The sequence below is a fragment of the Salvelinus alpinus genome, chromosome 17, assembly GCF_045679555.1.
Source record: "Salvelinus alpinus chromosome 17, SLU_Salpinus.1, whole genome shotgun sequence".
In the NCBI taxonomy this organism is placed as follows: domain Eukaryota; kingdom Metazoa; phylum Chordata; class Actinopteri; order Salmoniformes; family Salmonidae; genus Salvelinus; species Salvelinus alpinus.
This window is the reverse complement of record NC_092102.1, coordinates 22,276,726-22,297,104: the sequence shown is the minus strand read 5'-3', so window position 1 is coordinate 22,297,104 and position 20,379 is coordinate 22,276,726. Positions and strand designations below refer to the sequence as shown.

The following is a 20,379-nucleotide window of genomic DNA, read 5'->3' as shown; positions in this document are numbered from 1 at the left end:
CCTGATTGTTGAAGGCTTTTTCCTTGTCAGAAAAGTGCATGGAAATTACTTAGGAACTGTGCACAGTTTTGAGATGTGTGTGGCCACTTGGAGACAACAGACCTCTCACTCAAACCCTTGTTATCGTTTTTCTTATGTTGCACCTATCCCAAAATGTCAATGAATATTCTTATTATGTTACTGATTGTACAACGTAGACTTGGTTATTGACAAATGCTGTGAAAGTTACAGTAAATGTAAAATGCAAATTTTATCAATAGTGTAATGTTTGATTTCAGTCTTGTGTCAAGTGAACTGTCACACATTTGGTTAGATAATTTCCCCATAATGTCAGAAATGTTCCCTTTCAATATCCCATTACGACTGTAGCTACCAGCAGATTGGCTCGATGGCGAAAAAAGCAGATTTGTTGAATAACACAACTAGCCGGCAGACGTTTCAGGTGGTGTATCACCAGAGAGGAAGAGCATAGTTACTCTTTGGTGTCACCGTTTTCTGTGTACATTGCTCGGGTAGCTGAGGTGAGGCCAATGACTATAGTAGACAATTGGCGTTCACTCAAGTCACGTCATTGGCCAACATTGGGACTACAGATCCCAGAATGACCTGCGACCACGTTTGTTATCAAACATGCTAAAATGTTGTTGTTAGCTAGTCGTTAGCCAGCAGCTGTCCAAATATACTTCCTTCGTTGTTATTTTATCTTAATTAGCTAAGAAACAATTACATGAGCCTACTCTTACCTGCCATGAAAAACGTTAGCTTCCCTATAGCAATGCTGAAACTAAGTACCATTAGCTAAACTATCAACAATGCTATCATTTTGAACTAGCTACAATACAGTTGTGTAACGTTTGGATTTTAGTGTCTGCCAGTGTTATTGAGAATCACAGCTTGCCTGAATTGGACCATCTTCTGCCGTTTGGTAAGACCTGATCGCATACTTTGTGTAGTTAAGGTTTATTGTCTATTGACTTTGCTAGAATGACTAGCTAACCTGGTAGCCAGTCTAATTAAATCTCTACAGTTTGTTGTTAAGTGACATACTGTAGCTAGCTACGGTATCTATCTAGCAAAAGCAAATAACGTTAGCTAGCTAAACCACTCATATATTATTTTTCTCACCTAGCCAGTAATCCAGTAATTACAAATATTTGTTTTTGTACATTTAGGTTTTGGTCAATGTATTTGTTCTACAAACTCACTATGTTTGGAAACAGAAGTTGAAAAGTATGGTTTTAATTTAATTAAGCACAAGCAATAATCACAGCTATCATTAATACTTTATATTTCCTGATTTTATATTCCGGGGTCCAGACTGTTGCTTCAGTTAGTGCGGTGGCTGCCACAGAATGCTGTCTACTGTGAGGACATTGTTGGCTAGAATATCCAGTAGTGTGAGTTCAAGGTCTGTGATTGGTTTGACACGACCTCTCTGCAGCCATCGGACCTATTCAACGGACCCTGCTGCTGTCAGGGTAAGATAACTCATGTTGCATATCCTGGGCTCCAAAACAAGATTAATGTCGACAATATATTCAATGCATATGCTACAATAAGACAGCCAACAAGACTTTGGAAACATTTTGAGCTAATAGGTAGCTGGAGATCAACTGTCAATGAAATACAGAAACTGTTTTTCCTCCGTTCCACTCAATCACAGGTGCTATATGATGGAGAATGCCCCATATGTGTTAAAGAGATCCAATTCCTGCAGTATCTGCAGAGAAACCGACCAGGGAAAGTCGACTTTGTGGACATCTCCCTGCAATGCTTCAATGAAGAGAAGTATGGGGGAATCAGCTATGAGATGGCCATGGACGAGATGCACGTGATTGATGAGAATAACAAGGTAAACCGCTTGAGTTGGAACGACACTTCAAATATGCATGGCAAGAATGGCTATGTTGTCAGTCTTTTGTTTGCTGAACAAAAATATAAATGAAAGATACCTCAACAACAAAAAAAGGTAGGGACGTGGATCAGAAAACCAGGCAGTATCTGGTGTGACCACCATTTGTCTCATGCAGCACAACACATCTCCTTCACATAGAGTTGATCAGGCTGTTGATTGTGGCCTGTGGAATGTTGTTCCACTCCTCTTCAATAGCTGTGCAAAGTTGCTGGATATTGGCGGGAACTGGAACACACTGTCAAACACGTCGATCCAGAGCATCTCAAACATGCTCAATGGGTGACATGTCTGGTGAGTATGCAGGCCATGGAAGAACTGGGACATTTTCAGCTTCCAGGAATTGTGTACAGATCCTTGTGACACGGGATCGTGCATTATCATGCTGAAACATGAGGTGATGGCAGTGGATGAATGGCACGACAATGGGCCTCAGGATCTTGTCACGGAAGCTCACTGCATTCAAATTGCCATTAATAAAATGCGATTGTGCTCGTTGTACTTAGCTTATACCTGCCCATATCAGAATCCCACCACCACCATGGGGCACTCTGTTCACAATGTTGACATTAGCAAACCGCTCGACCACACGACGCCATACACACTGTCTGCCATCTGCCGGATACAGTTGAAACTGGGATTCATCCATGAAGAGGACATTTCTCCAGAGTGTCAGTGGTCATCGAAGGTGATCATTTGTCCACTGAAGTCTGTTACGACGCCGAACTGCAGTCAGGTCAAAACCCTGGTGAGGACGACGAGTGCGCATATGAGCTTCCCTGAGACGGTTTCTGACAGTTTGTTCAGAAATTCTTTGGTTGAGCATAGGGCTGTTACAGTGACTGTATTACCGGCGGTCATGAGGGCAGTCAAATTCCACGTGACTGTTTAGTCACCGTTATTAGGCTTCTCCAAGCTCTGATGCTGCTGATGGTCATTAGTAGCATACCAAACTTGCTAACTGCCTGGTACTCAGCACTCTATTGTCCCTCTAATCACTCTGACATCAATGCAAATGTAATCGAAAATCTAATCAAACACTTCATGAGAGCTAATGAGTTCATGTTGCGCAACATTTCTATAGGCTATGCAATTGCGTGAGAAAACAGCGTTTTGATGGTCTCTATTAAAATAGGATGATCCCATCAGCTTTCTATAGGCTAGGCCTACTGTATTTATTTCTTAACTTTCCTAATATTAAGCACATTGATTCTCTTTATAACAGGAGTATAGCCTACCTGGCTGGCATGAAAATTAGAAAAGCGTCCTCCATTTGCTATTTAAGTGCATAGATAACATGATCTCCCCCTGCCCTTGTTTGGAGACAGGTGCATGATAGTGGTCCATTTTAAATCCAAACAAATTTCACACATATATTATTTTGTATATGTGAAGACAAGATTAAATAAAAAATAGTCTGATGGGTGACAATATTAGCCTATCACTTGTGAATGATAACCAGCTTGTGTGTGACTTTTTCAAAGCATAGTCGCACTCCTTATGTAGCTTAGCCTATAGGACTATATGTTTTGATAAGGTTTGTATCACAACTAAAGTGGCCAAATAACTTCTTAAAATGAAGCACATTAATCCGCTTTGCAACAGATGTAGCGCCTAGCTGGCATGCATAACTGGCGTTGCAAGTTTGGGGAAGATCATTTTCACCATAAAAAATGGTAATCGCATTTGAGGTCACTTGAGATTGTTTTCTTGCTAATTGATTGCATTTAGGAACATTTGCTTTTATAGCCTACTGCCGTGTGCGGATTGCTGTGATTTATAATGTGAAGAAATAAACCATTAGGCTATCAACATTTTAGCTAAACGTTGCATAACTTTTAAAATATAATTTGTACACATTTTTATCCATTTTTATTACGTTTTTAAAAAATATATATTTTTAAACATTTTATTTAATACCTTTTAACATTTTTTATGAATATTTTTTGTTTGTTTACCTTTATTTAACCAGACGAGTCAGTTAAGAACAAATTCTTATTTACAATGATGCACAAACCCGGACGATGCTGGGCCAATTGTGTGCCGCCCTATGGGACTCCCAATCACGGCCGGATGTGATACAGCCTGATCATTGCTCATTGCTTTTAAAACGTTTTTTTGATTCTAGTGGTTGTATTATTATTATTTTTATCTCATCCCACAACTGTCCCAGACTATGCTTGGAATATTTATTTCTTGCACAGAATGGAATAGGCCAACTTTTGTATTATGGGGGATACTATGGGGGATATTCAGCCCAAGGGCACAACGGACACTGGCCGCAAAGGCATGGATTATTTTAGGGTGCATTACGGTCACACAAAGGGGATGCCGCCAAGAAATTAAAGTGCTTGTTTAATTGTGAATGAGAGACTGATTAAGTGTGTGCAACCTGCGCAAAAAAAACTAAGCAGAGCTCATGTTTTTCATGCAGCTTTTTTCAAATCATCATTAGTCATATCATGCAGCCTTAGAATGTATTAAATATCAAAACATATAGCCTAACATTTGTATCACAACTAAAGTTGCATAAATAACTCTAAATTAAGCATATAGGAGGACCTGTTTCTTTGTTAACCGCTCAACACAGAATAGCCGCATGTCCGCACTCCCTCAAATCGTTTGGAGAAAGTCTTTCTATTTTATTCAGCTATGTTCAATTGTGTTCTTCATACTATATATATATATTTTTTAAATAAAGCAAATCTTGTCTGCTAAATGAACTAGTTAGCCCACAGCCATATGGCATAGCCAGATCAGGGTCTAACATGAGGACAACTTAGAGTATGCTATTCTGTTCATCTGAAATAGACTACATTTTAGACCTGTCTAAAATAAATAATGTATTTATTGTGATGGTGTAGGCTAATTTCAATTCATTTATTAGACTTTTTAAAATGTAGATGTTCCAAAGGTCTGCATCAGTGGCTTGTAGGCTGTGTGTGGAAGCCAGGAGATGCTAAATGTGTTTGTTAATTAACTGTCAATTGCCATGAGACCAGCAGTTATTTGCTTGACAATCACCGGCTGACAAAATTTCATGACCGCCACAGCCCTAGTTGTGCAAACCCAAAGTTTCATCAGCTGTCTGGGTGGCTGGTCTCAGACGATCAGACAGGTGAAGAAACCGGATGTGGAGGTCTGTGGTTGTGAGGCCGGTTGGACGTTCCGCCAAATTCTCTAAAACGATGTTGGAGGCGGCTTATGGTAAAGCAGTGGTTCCCAAACTTTTTATAAGCCCGTACCCCTTCAAACATTCAACCTCCAGCTGCGTACCCCCTCTAGCACCAGTCAGCACACTCTCAAATGTTGTTTTTTGCCAATATTGTAAGCCTACCACACCCACACTATACGATATATTTATTAAACATAAGGATGATTTTGAGTTTTTGTCACAACCCGGCTCGTGGGAAGTGACAAAGAGCTCTTATAAACCAGGGCACAGACCAGGGCACAAATAAAAATATCATAATAATCAATAATTTTGCTCTTTATTTAACCATCTTACATATAAAACCTTATTTGTTAATTGAAAATTGTGAATAACTCACCACAGGTTAATGAGAAGGGTGTGCTTGAAAGGATGCACATAACTCTGCAATGTTGGGTTGTATTGGAGAGAGTCTCAGTCACATAATTTTCCACACACAGTCTGTGCCTGTATTTCGTTTTCATGCTAGTGAGGGCCGAGAATCCACTCTCACATAGGTACGTGGTTGCAAAGGGCATCACTGTCTTAACAGCTCGATTTGCCGAGGCAGGATAGCGCAGCCCTATCCAGAAATCTGGCAGTGGCTTCAATTGAATTTAATTATTCACAGAACCGCTTGTTGCAATTTCGATGAGGCTCTCTTGTTCAGATATCGGTAAGTGGATTGGAGGCAGGGCATGAAAAGGGATAACAAATCCAGTTGTTTGTGTTATCCGTTTCGGGAAAGTACCTGCGTAATTGCACACCCAACTCACTTAGGTGCTTCGCTATATCACATTTGACATGGTCAGTAAGCTTGAGTTCATTTGCGCACAAAAAATCATACTATGATGGAAAGACCTGTGTATTGTCCTTGTTAATGCAGAGAGAGAAAAGCTCCAACTTCTTAATCATAGCCTCAATTTCGTCCCGCACTTTGAATATATTTCCGGAAAATCCCTGTAATTCTAGATTCAGATCATTCAGGCGAGAAAAAACAATACCCAGATAGGCCAGTCTCTCGTCATCATGCGGTCAGTGAAGTGAAAATTATGGTCAGTAAAGAGAACTTTAAGCTCTTCTCTCAATTAAAAAAAATGTGTCAATACTTTGCCCCTTGATAACCAGCGCACTTCTGTATGTGGTAAAAGCGTTACATGGTCGCTGCCCATATCATTGCGTAATGCAGAAAATACACGAGAGTTCAGGGGCCTTGCTTTAACAAAGTTAACCATTTTCACTGTAGCGTCCAAGATGTCTTTCAAGCTGTCAGGCATTCCTTGGCAGCAAGAGCCTCTCGGTGGATGCTGCAGTGTACCAAGTGGCGTCGGGAGAAACTGCTTGCACGCGCATTACCACTCCACTATGTCTTCCTTTCAAGGCTTTTGCTCCATCAGTACAGATACCAACATGAGCAGCAGCTACGTTTGGCTACATACGGACCGTTTGTGGATTTCCCGCGAGAGAGTAACGGTTAATGTGATTGGATGTTAATTATTTGACTAGGCTACCTGTATTTGACATTGTGTTGTTATTTCGCTGAACACTAGATGGTTTAATTTTATTTTTGGCATTGAAACGAGGCTACTTAGGCGAGGGGGGAAAAAACTCACCGAAATGTATAGCCCCGTTGGAAAATATAAATGGACTGTTTGAAAATGTAATTTTTTAAAAATATGTATTTTAAAATGTGAATCATATTTTAATTTTGGGTACCCTTGACGGTTTTGGAATACCTGTGGTAGAGAAATTAACATTCAATTCTGTGGCAATAGCTCTGGTGGACAATCCTGCAGTCAGCATGCCAATTGCATGCTCCCTCAACTTGAGACATCTGTGATATTGTGTTGTGTGACAAAACTGCACATTAGTGGCCTTTTATTGTCCCCAGCACAAGGAGCACTTGTGTAATGATCATGCTGTTTAATCAGCTTGATATGCCACACCTGTTAGGTTGGCAAAGGAGAAATGCTTACTAATAGGGATGTAAACAAATTTGTGCACAATTTGAGAGCAACAAGCTTTTTGTGCGTATGGAAAATGTCTGGGATCTTTTATTTCTGCTCATGAAACATGGGACCAACTCTTTATATGTTGCGTTCATATTTTTGTTCAGTTTAGTTAGTAACACCCACAGTATGTATCTCTTCTTTCACTAACTCTGCCACTTCCTCTCCTCTCACCTCCCTACAGGTTCACCGTGGAGTTCCAGCCTTTACAGTCATGTACAGTGCTGTTGGTTTAGGCTGGCTGGGCCGCTTCATGTCATGGCCTCTCGTTAGACCCGTCATGGACAAAGCCTATGCAATCTTTGCTAAAAACCGCCTGAAATGGACCGGACGGGAAGACTGTACTACAGGACGCTGTGTGAAGAAAGAACCTTGACCAGGGAGGTTAAAAACTAAAATTATAAAAACTAACCCGTAAACAGAGGAGACAGCACCTCATTGCAGGTGTGGCACCTCTTTACAGTCAATATAAACTCTATTTCCTCTTTATATCAGGTGCACTTGGGCACTGAGTTCCACCACTGACTGAAACTTAGTAATAGAGCTTGCACTCCTTTTGCTGGAACACATGCAGGAAATGTACACTATATAAATGCCCTTCTAGCCTCATCTCTTTTTGCCATACAGACATTCTTTCCATCTGAAATCTTCAGGCATAACTACTTAAAGCTACCACTAGATGGCATCCTTATCTGAGACAAGGCTATTGAATAGGTCCCAGTACATTTAAATGTATTGTTTGCAAATCAGCCATGAATAAATAATTTGCTATGATCATCAACCATTTTCAAGTTGGCATGTTTTTTCATTAGGTTCTTTGACACAAAGGATGAATAATACAGTTACAGAGATGGTATAATATTGTATGTTAGTAGTTTGTATATTTCTTTGTCATTCACTATTCACTGTCATTCACTACCTAATGGTCATTCAAAAGTAAATATTGTTGAAAATCCTCCCAAAATGATGTTGAGGATCGTCCTGAGAAAATAACTCAAGATAAAGTTAACTTTGATGCCTCAACTATATCTTTCTGATTTGCAGAGTGCTCAAGGAGTCTCTGTGCATCATGTGCCTGACAAAGGTTGAGATACTTAGTGATGTTCTATGTTGTTTACTAAACATGGACCCAGTATGTGACAAGGTTATTTTAGGTTGGTTGTAGATATATATATTGGGATATATATGAGTTGGGCTCTTGCCTATGCACTTGTTGACCTATATTGCTTTACAGATCAGGCTAATGCAAATTTACAGTGCATTCGGAAAGTATTCAGACCCCTTGACTTTTTCCTTATTTTGTTACGTTATAGTCTTATTCTAAAATTGATTAAATTGTTTTTTCCCTCATCAATCTACACACAATATCCCCAAATGACTAAGCAAAAACAGGTTTATAGAAGTAAAATTTAAAAAAAACGGAAATATCACATTTACACAAGTATTCAGACCCTTTTTCAGTACTTTGTTGAAGCACCTTTGGCCGCGATTACAGCCTCAAGTCTTATTGGGCATAACGCTACACGCTTGGCACACCTGTATTTGGGGAGTTTGTCCCATTCCTCTCTGCAGATCCTCTCAAGCTCTGTCAGGTTGGATGGGGAGCGTCGCTGCACAGCTATTTTCAGGTTTCTCCAGAGATGTTAGATCGGGTTCAAGTCCGGGCTCTGGCTGGGCCACTCAAGGACATTCAGAGACTTGTCCCAAAGCCACTGCTGATCTCACAGTCCCTGCCGCTGAAAAATATCCCCACAGCCTGATGCTGCCACCACCATGCTTCACTGTAGGGATTGTATTGGCCAGGTGATGAGCAGTGCCTGGTTTTCTGCCAGATGTGACGCTTGACATTCAGGCCAAAGAGTTCAATCTTGGTTTCATCAGACCAGATCATCTTTACTCATGGCCTGAGAGTCCTTTGGGCTGTCATTTGCCTTTTACTGAGGAGTGGCTTCCGTCTGGCCACTCTACCATAAAGGCCTGATTGGTGGAGTGCTGCAGAGATGGGAGAACCTTCCAGAAGGATAACCATCTCCACAGAGGAACTCTGGAGCTCTTTCAGAGTGACCATTGGGTTCTTGGTCACCTCCCTGACAAAGGCCCTTCTCCACCGATTGCTCAGTTTGGCCGGGCGGCCAGGTCCTGGTGGTTCCCCAGATTTATGCCTCCACACAATCCTGTCTCGTGGGCTCTAAGGACAATTCCTTCGACCTCATGGCATGGTTTTTGCTCTGACATGCACTGTCAACTTTGGAACCTCATATAGCCAGGTGTGTGTGCCTTTCCTAATAATTTCCAATCAATTAAATTTGCCACAGGTGGATTCCAATCAAATTGTAGAAATATCTCAAGGATGATCAATGGATACAAGATGCACCTGAGCTCAGTTTTGAGTCTCATAGCAAAGGGTCTGAATACTTTCTGAATGCACTGTACATAGCAAATATTTGGAATGTAAATTTTAACAATGCTAGTGAAATAGGAACTATACACTGTACGTTTTTCAGTCTAAGAAGCTCTGCATACTGTCAATATTATGTTAGTTCTGAGAGGCGTAACAAAACATCACTTGACACCCACATCTGTCTAAAATATGTACTGGCTAGAATGGAAGTTGTGACTTTCTCAACTCACTCTGAAATCCCTATCGCCCCTTCTCTTTATTTAGACATCTACTCCATGTACTTCACAGCCTGTAGTCAGTCAGTGGTAACAGCAGATGACCTTAAGCAGAGGGATCTGCGGTCTTAAAGAGGATTGGTCAGTCAGAGGGCTGCTATGCCCAACCCTCTGCTCAGACCAGCCAATAGTATACAGACCCTACAGGAAGGTAGGATGAGATTAAGTATCAAAACAGAAACAGTGTCGGTTCTTTTGAAGAGTTGCCCTGCAGGACATCTAATAAGAAACTGTTTCAGGATAGAGAGGAAAACATTAAAGGAAGAAAGCGGAGGATAACAGGAGAAGAGTTGCCCCAGGTAAATGTTTAATCTATACCTGCCTCATATTTATCAGAATCTACTGTATGTTGTCTCAAGGTTATAGTGAACATTGTCTAACCATGCAGTACTGACTGGACAAATCTGTTCCTTTTACCTTCCTTGGTGCAAGTTGACAGTATTTCTTGATGTTCAATGTACTATAGCAAATTGCTATTTTCAATTAAATTGTGCTCCTTTTTTATGCACCGCAACTACGTTGCATTTAGGAGGGACACGGCTACATATAGAGACACAGTCATAGCTTTTTTTCTGTTTTACCATAGAAATGAGGGCGCAATGAGGTAAAAACTATGCTCTCTGCTTCTCAGATTTCTGTCACGTTAAAGGGATACCTCCGCTAAGTCTTTCCTGGGTTGACTCAGTAGGAAGTGTTTTATTAATACATGTCCCAGTATTCCCTCTCTTTTTAGATTGACATTGGTGTCATGTTACAGTTACGAGGGAAGAGTGGGACAGCATGTCTATTTTGTCAGAGGTATTTATAAAATGTGACCAGGACCACACACACACACAGTGTATCAAAATAACCCCCCTCCCCACTAGTTGTTATTGTGGCAGGTTAAGATATACCTCTCCTTGCCAGCTACCGTATTGTAGGGACATTGATATGCCATACTGATGAGGGCACATGGTTGCAGGACAGAATGTTTTTTGACCTCATGCCTCTGTTGTCATATAAGGTAAGACTATGTTGACCTAATTATTTGAATGGCAGATAGTTGTCTTCCAAATGTTGTGTTCTTTAGCTTGTTTACAAATAAAGGCTCCACCTCAACACAGACATTTGACATTGTTTCCAGCTCAGATTGAGATGGATTTTGATCTGTTTAGAATAGTCAGCCAGCCACTCTTGATTGTTTGTGGGAAACAGACCTGCTGGGCAGAAAATAGTTATATTTTGTAGTTTAGGTTGTCAAATATAGTTTATATAGTTTCAACTAAAAGGCAACTATTTTCTTTTGATATTCAAATACAGGCTGCAGAAAACCAAATAATATTTGAAGGTATTTGAACATATGGAAGTTATTTAAAAACAACAAATATTTATTTGAAGGCTGCCAAATATTTGATGAAGAACCAAAAACTACAACAGTTGAATTAGTGTAAAAATATGATCATAAGAACATGGTTTGGAGGGCTCTTATGTAACGGCTGTCGTCGGTGGAAGAAGGTGAGGACCAAGGTGCAGCGTGGTAAGTGTTCATGATATTTAATAATAATCAAAACTGAACACTGAATAACAAAACAACAAAGAAACAACCGAAACAGTTCTGTCTGGTGCAGACACACAAAGACTGAAAATAACCACCCACAAAACCCAACAGAAAACAGGCTACCTAAATATGGTTCCCAATCAGGGACAACGATTGACAGCTGCCTCTGATTGAGAACCATATCAGGCCAAACACAGAAATAGAAAATCATAGAAAAACTAACATAGACAACCCACCCAACTCACGCCCTGACCATACTAAAACAAAAGACAAAACAAAGGAACTAAGGTCAGAACGTGACATCTTAGGTATTAATCTTAATATAGCGTATAGTCTAGAATTAAATACATGATGTACATATATTTTCATAATGAGTGAGACATAACATAATACAGTAACACTTGACACCAGCCATACTTGGTGTAATAGCATTCAAGTGATGTTCCAAAATATTTTTTCTCAAGGAATTGTTTTAATCTATGTACTACTACTCTACTACTACTACTACTACTACTATACTGTGTCAGATAAAGAAATACATACATCCCTTTTATTAAAGGTAGATCATTCAAGTGATGTTGAACATGTATAGTAACTTTGGAACTTTCCTGTTTCATAGGACTTTGGAAATGTCTTTATAATTGCATAATAATGGAGTTATTACATACATGGAATAAGGAACAGTCAAACTCTCAGCTCATTGCTAGGCAATTCAAATGCTATTACCAAAATATTATGTAACAACATGCTAATAAACTGTTGCTCCAAAAATAATTACAGTTTTATTACAGGCACAATAACTTTTGAATGTTATGTCTTGTAGAGAATGCTAACTGTAACAATATGGCTATTAAGTGTCGAAAGGAAACTCAATATCCCAAAACTGCTTTCTTGAATCAAATACAAGGTAGGTTGAAAATCATGTTAGTTTGTATGCTGAGTAAACTATCCCTTTAAATATGGTGTTTGAAACAAGAACAGTTATCTGTACAAAATATATTCGGGAGAATGGACATGTACAAAATGTTCAGATAGAAATGTATTGTGTAGATCAAATTCATTTTTTTCAGAAATGTTGGTGAATTAGCTTTTATTGCTTTTATTGTTTAAAGAACTTTGAAAGAGATGGAATGGATTTGTTCAATGACAGACATGAATTTGTTTGAAATCTATCACTTGATGGTTGCAAAACGCCATCTGCCTCACTCTCAGAGAAATATGTAGTACTGCTAGGAGGTTTTACACAGTCAAATGTGACAAATAACTATTTTTTAAAATAAAGAACTGTACAAATGATACATTTGTGACATCAATATTTTTTAAATACAAAAATGAATCAATGCAGTAATGTGAGATCTGTATGTAAAATATTTACATTGACATTTTAGTCATTTAGCAGATGCTCTTATCAAGAGCAAGTTACAGTCAGTGCATTAATCTTAAAATAGTTAGGTGAGACAATCACATATCAAAGTCAAATGTACATGATACGAACATTCCATTTCAGCCAAACAGTGGATATATAACGTTTTGCAACAAAACTCATTTTAATATATCTAAAATCTATAAATTAAGAATCTTTAAGAATCTGAGAACAGTAATATTTTACACACACAAAAAATACTGAAGTATAGATTTGTGTAACGAAACTCTTCAAATATATGTGTCAGATTGGAATAGTATAGGATATTGTGTCCTCTATTCATTATATTTCTATCTTCAACATGCAGTTCCACATACAGCCCTGCCATTAGTTGAAGGCAGACAATCCAATAGTTTCAGAAAAGCAATCACTTCCTGAGATTTGTATTCAAATCATTTTAAAAAGTAGTTGCTTTCTGAGATCTGTATTCAAATAGTTTACAGAAGTAGCTACTCTCTGAGATCTGTATTCAAATAGTTTACAGAAGTAGCTACTCTCTGAGATCTGTATTCAAATAGTTTACAGAAGTAGCTACTCTCCGAGATCTGTATTCAAATCATTTAAAAAAATAGTTGCTTTCTGAGAACTGTTATTCAAATAGTTGTAGTCACCTCAAAAGTAACTATTTGTTCCCCTGGGAAAATAGTTTCTTTCCAGAAAGCATAGTTAAAACTAGAGTTATCCCAGTTTTGGTGGGAGCACCTACTTACCTCTCCCTCTTGTATTTTACAGGGACCAAATGATTCTGATATCTAAGCCTAAGCCAATACAGGCCCAGCTCCTAGCCCACCGTTGGTTGTCTTTGTCCCCAGCCGGCTACATCCAAGCTAAAGATGGGTCGGTTCCTCAACATAAACCTGTGTGTGAGTCACCTGGGAGGGAGGACGTTAAGACTGTTCTGCAAGCTCAGGTACCTCATAACCATCCTTAGAACCTTCCCTCACCTGGCCAAGACACCCCTAGCCTTGGACTTCCATAGCTGCTCCTTGCCTTCCTCTCCCCTGCCTCCCAGCTTTGCCAGGAAAGGAGCCCCTAAGAGCTTGAGGTTCAAACACATGAGCTTGACCGCTGAGTACCTCGTTGGGGGTGGTACCAGAGGGATGAGATACTCCCAGGCGGCCCGTGTCTACTCAACCTCTCGTAGGGATGTGTTGAAGGCTGAGGCCCCCATCGGGGTCCTTCAGGAGGACAGCCAGACACCCTTTCAGTTGAGCATGCTTTGTCTGGGTGATTCGTTTAATCGCCTCTCCAGACACATCAATATTTACTTCAAGAGAAAGGATGTGACCCAGCTGGCCTCTGTTGCTGGGAATGTGGGGTTTGTCGTCACAACTCAGGAGAATCTGGGTAGCAGGCCACAGAGGCGTAGTCAAAGTAATAGGGTAGCCAGGGAGAGAAGAGCATCGGAGGACAGTGAGACAACAACACAGCAGCCTTTGGAAAATGAAAACGATCTTGAGACGTCAGACAGCCAGACAGAGACAAGCTCCGCCCCCCAGCGATATGGTGGACTGCAGTTATTTCACATCAGTTCCATTGCCACCAGGTTTGGAGAAAATTACAGTTATGTTGCTCATCACATAAACTCATCACATGAACACCTAAAGTCAGTGTTCACCAAAGGTTTGGCACAGGACGTCCTAGGTTCAACTCTGGAAGAAACTCTGGAGGATCTGGCTTCAAGCAGAGTGTCGCCCAGGAGGATGAGGAGGAGGAAAACAATAAAAATCAGTTACATTGAAAGTGTAAAGGAAACTGAAGCGGCTCATTTAAAGACTAGTGCAGCTGTAGCTCAGACCACAGCCATTCAGAAACCAGCCATTGAAAGTGCTGATATCTCCAACAACTGGGACGGAGAGGCAGAGGGCTACCTTCACTTTGCCCAGCACGTCAACAGATACTTTGGAGCCAAAACGGTTACAGACGAAACTGAACTACCACCATCTCAAACAGAACATCTGGTTGCGGACCACATGCCAAACAGCAGGACGTATCAACAGCAGTGTTCTAAATCTTCTACCTCCAGACATGAACAATCACCCACAGTGCTAAAGCAGGAAGATCCACCCATCCGTCCCAAATCCCTTTTCCACATCAGTAACATCACAACCAGTTTCGGTGAGAACTATGCATACATGGCTAATTACGTCAACAGCTATTTCAAAGGCAGCTATGATGCCGTGGAGGAGGAGGAGTTAGAAAGGGGTCCCATCGAGGAACGCAGGGGAGAATGGGAGATGGAGTATGGATCCGTTAGGGTCCCGAAACCACAGCCTGCTGTATCCTTCATGGAGTGCCTTCTCAATCCCAGTAGTGCCATCCCCAGCCTCCTGGGGGGGTATCTGGGGGGCTCCTGGGCTCAGAGCAACCAGGCCCAGCCTGCCTCTATGCTCAGTGAGGCCACATTTAGAAGAATGGTGAGTCACCTTCAACACAACCAGGAAATGCAAATTATCTGTGTGCTTGCTTCTGCTTTTAGATGAACCAGATACTGAAATATTGATATTACCACATTTTACCTGATTGAATTTAAAACTAACAGAGAGCATATCCTCCTTTAGCTCTCAATGTGATCATTCCTTCCTCAGGTGATGGGCAGGAGACAAGCAGAGGAGATGACCCGTGCTTTGGTGTTCAGTCTACAACAGGCCTTCTCTCCTGAGGCCATCACCGAAGTTGTCGATGAGCTCAACACACACCTCATCCGACACCCAGGATGCAAAGCAGTGGTCTGGCAGGTTTGTACCTCAGTGAATGTCTTTACAAGACCAGGTACTTTAAGAGTTTGCATAGGGTTGTGACGGTAATTGATAACCATGTAACTTACAGTTATGGATGAAGACGGCCATGAAAATAAAATAACCAGTAAACCCATTTAAATAAGTCTACATTCATTTTTGATTCATTTTTATTAAAGTTTATCTATATGAAATCAAAGTTATCTAATAGCGGGAGTGTTTAGTAATGATTATAAGCAATAGTTTTGCTAACTTTGTCTACATCTCCTCCTCTTTCCAACTGTCGTTTGATGCTCTTTTATACAATTCACGTTTTCATTGCTCGCTAGTAAATAAATAAATCGGTCTTCTTTTAAAACCTGTTGGATGTGTCTGACTATTCATCATTAGACTGTGGACAGGCTCATCATTAGGCTATGGACAGGCTCATCATTAGGCTGTGGAGAGGCTGCTCATTAAGCTGTGGAGAGACTGATCATTAAGCAGTGGACAGACTGATCATTAGGCTATGGACAGACTGATCATTAGGCTATGGGCAGGCTGATCTTTAGGCTATGGACAGGCTGATCTTTAGGCTATGGACAGGCTGATCTTTAGGCTATGGACAGGCTGATCTTTAGGCTATGGACAGACTGATCTTTAGGCTATGGACAGGCTGATCTTTAGGCTATGGACAGACTGATCTTTAGGCTATGGACAGGCTGATCTTTAGGCTATGGACAGGCTGATCTTTAGGCTATGGACAGGCTGATCTTTAGGCTATGGACAGACTGATCTTTAGGCTATGGACAGGCTGATCTTTAGGCTATGGACAGGCTGATCTTTAGCCTATGGACAGGCTGATCTTTAGGCTATGGACAGGCTGATCATTAAGCATTAGGGCCGGCTATGGAGAGGTTGCCTGCATGTTCTTCTATTTTCTAATGGTTTCATCTTCATATCCTATATCACAGTTGCCTCTATCTCCCCCTTAAAACTTTCCTCGTCAATTTATATTATAGACTACATTGATTAAGCATCATCCTATAATGTAGACAATTTTTTGTAGAAAAATAATGTAGAACTCATTTTTAATACTTTTTTTAATACGTTTTTGGGAAAGGACAATTGTTATTTGCTTATGTGTCTGAGTGAGATGCTGTCTGTTGATTGATGGATTATTTTAGGTCGGTGGGTTGGTGTGCGTGTATGAGTTCACAAATTCTTTATGTCCATTCAGAAATGTTCCTAAAATAGTCCTTCATCTCTTTAATCAGAAAAGAAACTGTCTTGTTGCAGTGAAGAATAACAACAGGTGCCAGTTTTGCGTTTCCTTTCTTATGAAATGTGGTGCAACTGAATGAAACGTAGCCAAGCTCCTTTCATGATTCATCAAACTGTATAGGATGCGTAGCCTATATCTTAATATTTTCAATAGCATATTATTTTTCCAGTAGTATATGATTTTTCGCTCATTACTGTGTCCTCTCTAGCCACTTTGAACAACATTTTGCCACAGAGAATGACCGCACCAGCATTGGTGACGTAATACGAATTGTTCGGAAAAGTGGATGGAAAAACGCATCAGACTTGGTGTGAATGGCTTAGTGCGTCAAAATCGGAATCTAGATTATTTTTCTCAGAATTCCTCTCCAATCTGACATTGTATACTAGACTAATATTTAGACCTAATAATAACTTGAATACTAATAATGAAATGCTACTGATAATAACATAGTGTAATGGTAATAGTGAAGTTGCAGAGACAATCCACACCCCCCCCCCTCAATACCCAGAGAACCATAATCCAAGAAGATTATAGATGATGATGCCTATGTTGTGTTTTTTTCATTAGTCATGTACTACTTCAATCATCTCCAATTAAATAATATGTCTTTCATTCCAGGAGAAAGCTGCTGTTCAGCTCTTAAGACAACGGCGCAGCCATAGAGAAGACCAGGAACTTCAGTGTGTCATTAGGGAAACCTTGGCTCTGATTGGCTATGTGGATCCAGTCAAAGGTCGTGGAATCCGAGTGCTCTCAATCGATGGTGGTGGCACAAGGTACTGATCCTTCTCCCCATGGTTAAACTACTGAAGTATTACAATCAACTGTAACTGTTATAAAGGCATACAAGCACTTTTTATTAAATGGTAGTTAAAACATTTTTCTCTTTAATCACTTTTCTGTTTTCTCCCCTGTCTCTTTGCAGAGGGGTGGTGCCACTGCAGGTCCTCAAGCAGCTGGAAGCGGAAACAGGCAAGCAGGTTCACCAGCTGTTTGACTACATCTGTGGAGTGAGCACAGGTAAGAAAAACCCTGACTCACCTACACATCTAGGACTCCCAAACAACAACTGAGCTTGAATCATTTAACCATTGTCATGCAACTGATTTGTCTTTTCCTGTCTGTTTGTCCTTCTTTTGTGTGGCAGGGGCAGTGTTGGCCTTCATGCTTGGCCTGGCCCGTTTCTCTCTAGAGGAGTGTGCAGATATGTACCGTCGTTTTGGCTCGGATGTGTTCCGTCAGAACCCCTTGGTGGGCACAGTGAAGATGGGCTGGAGTCACTCCTACTACAGCACCGAGACCTGGGAGATGATACTGAGGTATGGCAGTTTTTACTGTTCAGTCAACCATGCTTGAATCATAATGAAGAATTCCTGAATTCTTAAAATGTCAAACCATGGTTCTGCTCTCATCTGTGTACTGTTTGTATTTCATTGGACCTTCTACAGAGAGAAGATGGGCGACCAAGTTCTGATTAAAACAGCCAGGGATGAGTTGAGCCCCAAGGTAATGTCACTATTCACTCTGCCCTTTTATGTGTTACCCATTCTTACATTTATATGGTGAAAATTGACCATGGTGTTTTTGTAAATGGTTGTTCAGGTGTCAGCGGTGAGCGCCGTGGTGAACTGGGGGACCAGTCCCAAGGCCTTTATCTTCAGGAACTACAACCACAGCCCAGGCCGTCTCAGCCGCTACGCAGGGGGGTCTGGGTACCAGATGTGGCAGGCGGTGAGAGCGTCGTCCGCCGCCCCGGGATACTTCCAGGAATTCCCCTTACACAGTGACATCCATCAGGTAAGACTTTATTGGCTTCTTCTCCCTGTTTCTGATAGCCTATGCTGACTGAGACTGTGGTTTAATAGAGGTGAAATCAGCTATAAAAGCACTGCACAGATCAAGCTAATGCCCGTACGCTTTCTGTTGTTTGAGAGGGGTGTGGAATTCAGGACCCTTGATAGGAAAGATATGTGCAAAACTGTAATGTTTTTTAATTCAGAGTGAGATGCCCCATGTACAATGAAATTCATTGCATACCATGTGTACCAACAAATCCTGACTCAAAATGTCTGTCCCTTTGTAGGATGGTGGCCTCATTCTAAACAACCCTTGTGCCCTCGCCGTCCACGAGAGCCGTCTCCTGTGGCCCAACCAGCCTTACCAGTGTGTCCTGTCGCTCGGCACCGGTCGCTATGACAATGCTAAGCGGAGCCCGGGCACCTCCACCAGCCTGCGTGCCAAGATCAACCACCTGATTTGCAGTGCCACCGACACAGAGGGGGTCCACACCCTCCTGGACGACTTGCTGGCCCCAGACGTCTACTTCAGGTTCAACCCCATGCTGAGTGCCGAGGTATCCCTGGATGAGAGCAGCGTCAGGGCCATGGAGCAGCTGCAGGCTGACACCCAGGTCTACCTGGACAGGAACAAGCCCAAGATGGCCAGGCTGTGTAAGGTGCTGGGGCAGGAGCGCACTGCGCTGAGCCACACCAAGGACTGGGTCAGTGAGAGAGCCTGGGAGATGCAGCAGAGCTGGGTTTGAGGGTCATAGGTCACAGGTTAGGTTTTATTACTCAGTGCCTGTAGTTTTATACCCTGTTTTTATTTTTAAAACGTTGGAGCAAACTCTTCCTTCCTCCCAAATGCACACATACACCTTTCTGTTTAAATGACTGTGTAAGTTCGTGTTTCTATATATGAACACCAACATGAAGAAATACATAGTTGGAGCTCTGTTACTACATGCAAAGGGCTCTGTCTGTCATGCATTTATGTATGCAAAATCAAAACTGCATAGTAATTTATATATATTCAGTACTGTATATGTATTGGTATGAATGAGGATGCACTCCTTTATGGAGTAAGATTTACTGTGAATCAAATGGCTGGAATATTGTTAAGTGTATTTGCACTTCCAGACCTGGGTTCTAACACTATTTAGGGTATTTCAATTACTTTTAAAGACATGTGGAAGTAAGTATTTCATTTTTTGGAAAAACAAATTTAAGACAAGTAGTTGAATATTAAAATTTATTTGGAAATACACTTGGAAAGTATTTGAAAATACTCAAATACACTCCCATTCATTTAACTGAGGTATTTGAAAATACTTTCAAGCAGAAGGATATTTATATGGAATCATTTGAAAAATAATTCCAGTAGAAGTAGTTGATTCCGGCCACGTTATTTGAAAATACTCAAATACACAGAAAATAAGTATTTAAATCACATGTATTTGAACCCAGGTCTAACACTGACCGTATATTGAAGATGTTTGCACTGAGGGAATTCGTGTAGCTGCTAGTGATATGTGTTATCTCATATTATTATAACATTTTTGTAAATGTTAAATCTATTTATATATTATTTAAAACACATTATTATGGAAAGATTATATGCTGTGTTTTGTAAGATGCCTCAGCCTCTTAAAAGCTCTGAAGTGTACAGCAAACTTGTCCCTCACATAATTGTGAAATATCTGCCCTCATGATGTGCTCAGCTGAGGCCTTTACATTCAAGTAATAACATATCTATCTTCTCAGACCCAGTAATTCCCCACCCAGACTTGGATTGGAGTTGGTGATGTAACAATTGAGCAATTAAAAAGCAGCTTGTCATGTGTGGTAT

At 40.8% G+C, this 20,379-nt stretch overlaps 1 protein-coding gene across 1 annotated transcript; it reads left to right on the top strand.

The window, feature by feature from the left end:
* Window positions 1-532: 532 nt before the first annotated feature.
* Window positions 533-20,371, top strand: LOC139542516 (calcium-independent phospholipase A2-gamma-like). Its single transcript, XM_071348042.1, has 12 exons — window positions 533-925; window positions 1,318-1,478; window positions 1,664-1,852; window positions 7,296-10,086; window positions 13,480-15,164; window positions 15,336-15,485; window positions 17,371-17,528; window positions 17,678-17,772; window positions 17,900-18,071; window positions 18,201-18,258; window positions 18,355-18,549; window positions 18,836-20,371. Exons 5-12 carry the CDS (start codon window positions 13,581-13,583, stop codon window positions 19,292-19,294), a joined length of 2,871 nt encoding a protein of 956 aa, XP_071204143.1. The 5' UTR covers window positions 533-925; window positions 1,318-1,478; window positions 1,664-1,852; window positions 7,296-10,086; window positions 13,480-13,580; the 3' UTR covers window positions 19,295-20,371.
* The last annotated feature ends 8 nt before the right edge of the window (window positions 20,372-20,379 follow it).

Coding starts and splice junctions, on each gene's coding strand:
- LOC139542516 (XM_071348042.1), top strand. CDS start 13,581: ATGGGTCGGTTCCTCAACATAAACCTGTGTGTGAGTCACCTGGGAGGG. Junction 15,486..17,370: donor GCAAAGCAGTGGTCTGGCAG/GTTTGTACCTCA, acceptor CTTTCATTCCAG/GAGAAAGCTGCTGTTCAGCT. Junction 18,259..18,354: donor GGGATGAGTTGAGCCCCAAG/GTAATGTCACTA, acceptor ATGGTTGTTCAG/GTGTCAGCGGTGAGCGCCGT.